Source organism: Patagioenas fasciata, chromosome 18 (assembly GCF_037038585.1).
Source record: "Patagioenas fasciata isolate bPatFas1 chromosome 18, bPatFas1.hap1, whole genome shotgun sequence".
NCBI lineage: Eukaryota > Metazoa > Chordata > Aves > Columbiformes > Columbidae > Patagioenas > Patagioenas fasciata.
This window is the reverse complement of record NC_092537.1, coordinates 6867753-6876080: the sequence shown is the minus strand read 5'-3', so window position 1 is coordinate 6876080 and position 8328 is coordinate 6867753. Positions and strand designations below refer to the sequence as shown.

Below are 8328 nucleotides of genomic sequence, written 5' to 3'. Positions count from 1 at the left end.
GCGTTGCCGTGGCAACGCGTGAAGCCTTTCGGAGCAGCTACTTAACGGCAGCCCCCGGGCGGCGGCAAATCACGGCGGCTCGGCGGGCAGGGCCCGGCACCGCGGCACCGCTACCGGAGGGGGGATCGCACACCCCCCGCCATTCCGAGGCCGCGGCTTTGTTGGCTTTTTTTTTTTCCTTTTTTTTTTTTTTAATTCTTGCTTTTTTTTTTTTCCTCTCCAGTTTTTTTTGTTCCAGAAGCTTCTTGCTCTCTCGTGGACTTTGCAAGTTGGGGGACATCACCGGGACGGGGTAAGGGGCGGCGGTGGAAAGGCGGGGGGAGTGGGGGGTTGGCCGGGGAGGGCGGGGGTACGGCCCCGCCGGACAGCGCTGCCCCCGGGGGCTCGGCCGGGCGGCTCGGGCGCAGCCGGATGTCGGGGCTGTCGGGGACGATGGGTTTGCACGGGGCGGGGGGGATTATTGTTACTTTTCTTTGGATTTTTATTCCCTCTGCTCCCCCTCCCCGTGCACTGCCGCCAGCATTTCTGGGGTTTTCCTTGCTGCGGGCACGGGAGTTCGCAGGGGCTGGGTGGTGACACTGGGGACAAGGCATCCGCACAAGCTGTCACTGCCTTGAATCGTATTTTTGGGGGAAAAACCTGTTTAGTGGGAGCGGGGCGGCCGGTTCCATTCGCGCCCCCCCCACCGACTGTTGGGTTCCGCATCATTCAAACGATGGAACTCTCGGTCCCAGCGGTTCCGGCGCAGCCGGTACCGGTCTCCTCCGCCCGCATCGGCCGCGGTGGACTCTCTGCTCCCCCAAAACCACGGGATTTCGGGATTCCAGCTCAGCAGCGAAGCCAGAGGCGCATCCCCAGCTCGTGAATAACCGGAGCGTGGATCCGCGGGCTTGCTCTCAGTGAGGGTGCGCTAGCGGTGGGACCGCGCTCCCCGCTCCCGGGTTGTTTTAGGGGTGCCAGGGGAAGGGAGGAGCAGAAATAGCCTGAAACCGAGGAAAGGTGGTAGCCGGGGGCGGGGCTGAACTTTAAGATCGGGGTGTTGGATCCTGAGATTTTGTCCTGCTAGCGGCAGGTGGAACATCCTCGCTTTGTGGGACAGCAGGGCTGGATTTTAGTTGTTTGAGGGCACTTTTTGATGTTTCTTTTTCAATTCTTAATTCTGCCGAAGGCTTGCTGGGCAGCACCAGCCCTCAGAGAGTTAGGTGACGCCGGGGTGTGAGGGTTTGAGGCAATTTCCCCGAGGTTCAGGGCTGCTAAAGCATGCTGGGGGAGGGATCACGGCTGCGGTGCACAGCACCCCGGGGATGGGTCTCACCCGGAGCAGCCAGCCCCAACCCTGCTCGGGTGCTGGAGAGCGTCTGCACCTCAGGGATCCTCAACCCTCTCCCTGTTGTTATTGCAGGATCTGCCCCGTCCCCTCCCTCCCCTACACCTCCCCCCCCAGTGAACGCAAGAGCTGCCGACGCACCCAGACATGGCTCAGGGGTGGCTGAGTCGTCCACGGCCAGGCAAGGGCAGCATGGGGGACTCGGATGACCTGGATGACAGCCTGACCAGCCTCATGTGGCTGCCAGACTTCTCAATCCTCGCCAGCATTGCCAAGTCCTCCTCCTGCCCCAGCGGCCCGGATCCCCACGACTGTCAGAGGATCCCCAGCTTTGCCGCCCCGTGCTCGCCCCTGGCCGCCGACCCAGCGTGCATGGGCATGCCCCACACTCCCTGCAAGCCCATCTCCTCCTCCACCTCGAGGACGGCACACCACACCGTGGCCATGCCCCCGCAGCTCGCTGAGGACATCGACTACAAGACCAACCCGCACATCAAGCCACCCTACTCCTACGCCACCCTCATCTGCATGGCGATGGAAGCCAGCAAGAAGCCCAAAATCACCCTCTCTGCCATCTACAAGTGGATTACCGACAACTTCTGCTACTTCCGACATGCTGATCCCACCTGGCAGGTAGGAGATGTAGAGATCTTTTCTTGTCTTCTTTCCCAGCAGGGCTGGGGAGGGCTTTCCACAGCCTCCATTGCACAAAGTAAGGTCCTGCAGGGATGCTGGATCTACTGGGATGCTGAATCCTGCTGGGATGCTGGATCCCACTGGGAGGAGAGCAGCACTGGCAGCTGGCAGGGAAGGGCTGTAACAGGAAAGTGCTTGGGTGCACAGAAATGTCATGGTCATGAGAGCAGTGGAGGGAAGAAGCTGTGATGGAGGAGAGCTCAGGGCCATTTTGGGAGCAAGAAGGTACCTGCTGGTCCTTGTGGCTTCTCTTGGATCTGTGGCGAAGGCATCTCTGTTCCCAGCTCCACATTTCTGGACCCCCTTGGGGCTGCACACGTTTGAAATTACCAGGTCAAGTATCTCAGGGTGCTGAGGACCAGATGTAGGAAAGGGATGGAGAGGAACCCTGGGGAGATACCACTTGTTGGACAAATAGCTCATTGGGGAGGTTCAGAGCAGAAATGCTGATGCTTTCCAAGCAGGACAGAGGGCAGGTCACCTGTCCCCTCGGACAGGCAAAGGAGGCTCCATTGCTGTGAAGAGCTGCTGAGGCCTCAGAGGGAAACCCAAGAGAGGTCAAATAAGGTTGTTGTCCCCAGCTAGCATGACAGTGTCCCCAGGGGGTTGGGGACAACCCCCAGGCTCACCAGCTGTGGGGACAGCCTGAAACGCAGGGGCTTTTCCCAGCCACCTTGGCTCGCTGCCCTCCTCCGTCACACGAGGGGACCCGCTGGCATGTGAGACATGGGCAGAAGGGACCTTGGGTGGCTTGTCCCTCCACTCAGGCTATTCCCAGCCCAAACCTGCAATGTGCCAGTGATCCCGACAGCAAAACTGCAGCAAACCCCCCTGCCCAGGTGTTATCCAGCTTCTCCCCAGGGCTCTTGAAGCCCATCATGTGAAGGGAACTCCCTGGTCCCTCTCCAGGGTCACCGGGGTCCTCCCCCACCTCCCCTGTGCTATGGGGACCCACAGGAGCAATTCGGGGGGGAGGAGCTCTGTGCCAGCATGTTGACTTCTTCCTGCAAACTCACAGCTGGATAATCACCACGTTTTTAATTAAATGTGTTTATTAAAAAAAGAAAGAAGGTTTTCAATCCCTCTGTGCAGAGATGCAGGGGGTTCATGGGATTGTTGCAGGAAGGAATGATAAATATGTTAACTGGCCGAAAGGCAGCCCAGGCTGCATGAAATCTGGGATGGGGAGGGGAGATGGGGGGGCAGAGAATTCAGCTTGCAAGTCTCTGACCCTTGTAAAATTTTGTTAAACTGTAAATCTGGAGCTACCACAGCTTGGATTGTTTCCAGGGATATCCGTGGTCCTGCTGCTTCTTTCTTCTTTTTCTCCTTTTTTTTTTCTTTCTTTTTCTCCTTCTTTTTCACCATTTTCTTTCTTTTTTCTCTTTCTGTATTTTTTCTTCCTTTTCCTTCTTTCTTTTTTCCCTCTTTTTCTCCTTTTTTTTTCCTTCTTTCTTTTTTGAAGCTGCATTCTCATCCCCCATCCTGATTCCCGTACATGAAGACAGCCTGGAAAGGTCATGCCACCCATACTCGGGGGGGAGATGGATATATTCCTGTGGGAGCTGAGTGCTTTGGAGAGGAGCCAACACACCCAAGGAGCTTCAGCCCAGAGGAGGGTTTTGTTGTGTGTGTGCATGTTTTTCAACAGCTCTAGGCATTCAAGCCTTGTTTTTCCTATTCGGCACTACGGATTATGGATGAATAAGCATAAAGATATCCAGACAACATTAAAAAAAAAAATACCCTCTACCATATCCAATCTCTTAATACAGTCTTGGCTTTGTGGAGTCCAATGCTGGGTTATTTACCCAATAACTGAGTTTCCTTTCTGATTATTCACATCACTCCAGGCACATTCAGGGTTTCAGAACAGCTCGATGGGAGCAGAAAATCCACTTGGTTTTTTTCCCCAGCTCATTTGAGTGGTGGCTGATGAAGTTGCAGTGATTTCACAGGGAGCTTCCCCAGGCCTGGAGGCCGGGGACACCCAGGGCTGCGGTGGGACAGCCCACATGTCTCTGCATTTTTGCCTGTCTGCATTGTGTCAGCCTGGATGCAGAGAGGCACAGTGCCTGTTTTTCGGCCAAATATTTTCCCTTTGACACCAGCAATATGCACTGATGAACTGGGGGATGCAGGGAGGGCCCTGATGATGCTGTCCCCCATGGTGCTGCCATGTGTTGCCACTTGTAATGGGGCCACGGCCACATCATGTAAGGACCCTCTTCTTCCTCCTGAGCCACCAAGAAGGACCTGACCTCCTCCAGCTTAGCTCCCTGCCTAGAGGAGGTCTGGCCAGCTTCTCCTAGTGGAGAAATTGGGGCCCCATGGCCTCAATTTCCAGCCAAGGAGAGTTGCCCAAAAGCCTCACATTGGCTGGCAAGTCCTGGCTTGAACTCTGTGCTAGTTTAGGTGAATCGAGGTAATTTTCTATAGTTAATTTTCTTGTTGATGGCGAGGGTGGTCCTTTGTTTTGAAGGTAGTTAGAGAATAATAACATAGCACCCTGGTATAGAGTTAATGTTTTCTTCCAGTAACTTTTCAGTGTTTGGAATTTAGTATGAGAAAATGTAAGAACTCACTGATGCTGATACGTATCGATAGGGAAGCCCTTGGCTCCTGCCAGCCTTGGCTGGATTAGACAGGAGACACGAAAACTCTGTTGGTGACTTGGGATGGGAGAGTTCCTGCTGGGCATGTAGTGTGGGATGTCTTGATGTTGCCAGTTTTGCATTCTTCTTCCCAAAGGTCCTTGCTGAAAATGTGCTTTTCCAGCAGCCTCCCCACACAGGCAGGTGCTGCAGCAGCAGACAAGTGTTCAACCTTGGTTTATTTTTCTTTTTTGGGTCCAGAACTCCATCCGGCACAACCTCTCCTTGAACAAGTGCTTCATCAAGGTGCCTCGGGAGAAGGGCGAGCCAGGGAAAGGTGGATTTTGGAAGCTTGACCCCGAATATGCTGATCGGCTCAAGAATGGTGCTTCCAAAAAGCGGAGGATGCCCTCGGTGCAGATCCACCCAGCCTTCACCAAAAAAGCCCAGCAAGAATCATGGTGTGTCACCAGCCCGCCTGCTTCAGCTTGCACCTCCAATAACATCCTCAACGTCAGCACGGAGTCGCAGCAGCTCCTGAAAGAGTTTGAAGAAGTCACTGGTGACCAGAACTGGAACCTGGTGGATGGCAAAGCAGGTCACAAGCGCAAGCAGCCCTTGCCCAAGCGAACAGCCAAGACGCCTCGGCTTTCCAACCCGGCTTTGCTGACCCAGGAAGAGCAGAGCGAGCTGGGATCGCTCAAAGGTGACTTTGACTGGGAAGCCATCTTCCACACCAACCTGAACGGAGACTTCTCCACTTTTGGGGATCTGGAGCTCACGCCTCCTTTCACCCCCACAACGCGTGACCTGGACTTGACGGTACACGGGCACCACATCGACTGCCCCCAGGGGCAGGAGCAGGTCCTCACCGAATCCAGCCAGAACAACTTGGACTTTGATGAAACATTCATGGCCACTTCTTTCCTGCAGCATCCCTGGGATGAAGGGTCAAATGATTACCTCTCCAACTCCATCAACGTGGAGCAGTTGTTTGAGCTCAACGATGTCTCTTTGCCAGTCGACGGGAGCGACTGGACCAGTCTGGCGCCTCTCCTGTAAGAGGCCAGTTGCCATTCAAAGCCCACCCAGACTTTAGTAGGATGCTCCCCACCATGCTGGTGGGACTTAAAAGGGACAAGATTTTCTACAGATAGACACATCCATAGTGACTTTTGCCAGCTTCATCGTAAGATTATTCACAGGAACACCAGGAGGGAGGAAAAAAACCCACAAACACCACCACCACAACAGGAACTGTTTGATATATCTTTAAAGGACACACCAGAAGTCTCTAGTTCATGAGTTTCTTCAAGAGAAGAATATGACATTACTTATTTTTTTTACTTTTAAAGGAAGAAATGTGAATTTTTTTTTTTTTTTTTTTTTTTTCCTGTGGAAATGGACACTGCACATGTTCCTCCAGGGCTAAAGGAGAACATCTGCGAAATCCCATCCATGACAGCAGATTTCTGGTGGCTTAGGACTCCATAGACTAAGTGCAATTTTCTCACCTCTTTGTCTCTCCATTTCTCTGTTCTTTTTCTGTCTAGGGTAGTTGGTAGGTATAGTGTGATAATTAGCTTAGAGGTAAATAGAAGTCCCTTCTGGATTCTCTGAGTTCAACCTCCCTCCTGACTTGTGCCTAGGGAAGACAAAAAGGTCTATAAATTCAGCAAGTCTGCCTCTTTAGATGTTTTTATATAATCTATTATATATTATATATGCAAAGAAACCTATATTTTTAGCATTAGAGTTTCATAATAGTGGGGGGTTAGGGGAAATGCAGTTTGGGAGTTGTTTTATATTTTCAGTGTTTTTAAAGGCTTGTGTTTGTCATTTTGTAAACCAAGACCACACGAAGGAGGATTCCTGCACCAGCAGCAACAGGTTTCATTAAGGATCCAGGGACTGGCCTCAGCAGGAGCAAAGCAGCAGGGACCAGGGTGCTCCCAGAACTGGCTTTTGTACTTTTTTGTACCCAAAATCCTTGCTGTGGTTGCCGAAGGGTCTAGACCACCATAAACTTTCTCTGTCCTTCACCATCTGACAAAGCCCCTCTCTGTTTTTGGCCCAAGTCTGCTCTCTACTTCTCTTGCTCATCCATCAGGCTCCAAGTGGCTGCTGGGACAATGCAGGACCCCAAAGAAGGATGTGCTTTTGGGGGAGCTGTGAGGAAAACACCATGGCATGGCCATCATCTGTCAGTGATGGAGTCACTCTGTATTGAATGCTCCCAGGTGGGACTGAGGAGGAAAAAAATCCACATCCAGGCTCCATCCAGGAGCCTCAAGCCAAAGACTGTGCGTGCAACAGGCTCCGAGGACGGCAGCGGAGATGAAGTCCCCCTGGTGATCTCGCAGATGGTCCTTTAGCATCTCTGCAGCCTTGTCACCACCCAGCCAGGAGCCGTTTGTCACCCAGGAGAGCTGCTGGGACTGACACGGACCGAAGCTTTGGCCCTTGGGCTCAGTGGGTAGCGAGAGAGGGGCAGGGCCCCTGCAAAGTAGCTCAGAACCATTTCAGGAGCGGAGGCAAGCTCTGCTGAAACTTGACTGGAAGGTCTCCAGAACTGGATTCTTTGCCCCTCCTTTGCTGTAGGTTATTAGAGATAGAGTAGCCATTAGGTAGGAGTAAGTAGAAGCTGTAGATTTAGTGGTGTGTCTTAGACTTGCCGAAAAAAATGGAAGATTGTAAAGAGTTTCTTTTTTGGTTACAAAAGCACTTAGGACCTTTCAGATGAGCAATATAATTTAGTGAGAGTATAGTTGTAGTATAAGAATCAATAAGAAAGCCTTAAATATATATATATATATATATAAAAATTACCCTTGGAGTAATTTGCACCCAAAGTTGGGGAGACAGTTGGGGCCGTGGAGGCAGGAGCACAAGTCCTGCAGCCCCCTGGTAAAGCACGGAGTGGGCTGAGATTTGACAACTTCAGCTCATGTAACCAGCAGAGCTGGAGCCAAGGCCACCCCTTTGCCCAGGTGCCAGCATCTGAAGTCCCCTGGGATGTCACCACGTGGCTGGGGACAGTGTCCCAGAGCCGAGGAGCGAGATTTGGGGATTTGGTGGTTAGTGTAGATGTATATAACTGTATTGGCAATACTTCTTTTTTAATTGTTGTTTTTGTTATATTTTCCTGTTTTGGGGCCTCTGATGCTGAAGAACTGCAAAGATATGTGTGCAATTTAACATTTTTCATGGAAAGTTATTTACAAAGTAAAAAAAAAAAAAAGAAGAAAAAACCCTTTTGCCTCCTTGTTTCTCTCCAGCACGGCCTGGCTCTGTCTGCCCCTCTCCCTGGGGGTAGAGGACATCTCGCCAGCCCTGGCTGTACCCCCAGCCCTGGTACACAGCTCCTACCACCCAACTCTGCAGTGGCACAACAATTCCCTGTGGGGAAACTGAGGCACAAACCACCACTCATGTGATGATGGTTACACACCATCTGTGGCACAAGGGTGGCCATGTCCTGAGTCCTGGGAGCTGCTCCCAACCCCTGAAGCATCCTTCCCTGCTCATATCCCCTGCCGGTGACATGGTGTGAGTGCCTGACACTGTCCCTTTGCTTAAGCCACATCCCCACCTGTCCCTGTAGATGCCCTGAGAAACACGTGTGGCTTCGGAGCCCTCCTGGGTACAGGGCGGTGAGAGGAGCTGCACAAAAGCCACAGGAACAGCCGAGCCCTCACGAGGCCAATTACG

General features: G+C 52.5%; 1 protein-coding gene across 1 annotated transcript; it reads left to right on the top strand.

Moving 5' to 3' along the window:
* Nucleotides 1–61: 61 nt before the first annotated feature.
* Nucleotides 62–7443, top strand: FOXJ1 (forkhead box J1). Its single transcript, XM_065852273.2, has 3 exons — nt 62–292; nt 1403–1960; nt 4879–7443. Exons 2-3 carry the CDS (start codon nt 1475–1477, stop codon nt 5677–5679), a joined length of 1287 nt encoding a protein of 428 aa, XP_065708345.1. The 5' UTR covers nt 62–292; nt 1403–1474; the 3' UTR covers nt 5680–7443.
* The last annotated feature ends 885 nt before the right edge of the window (nt 7444–8328 follow it).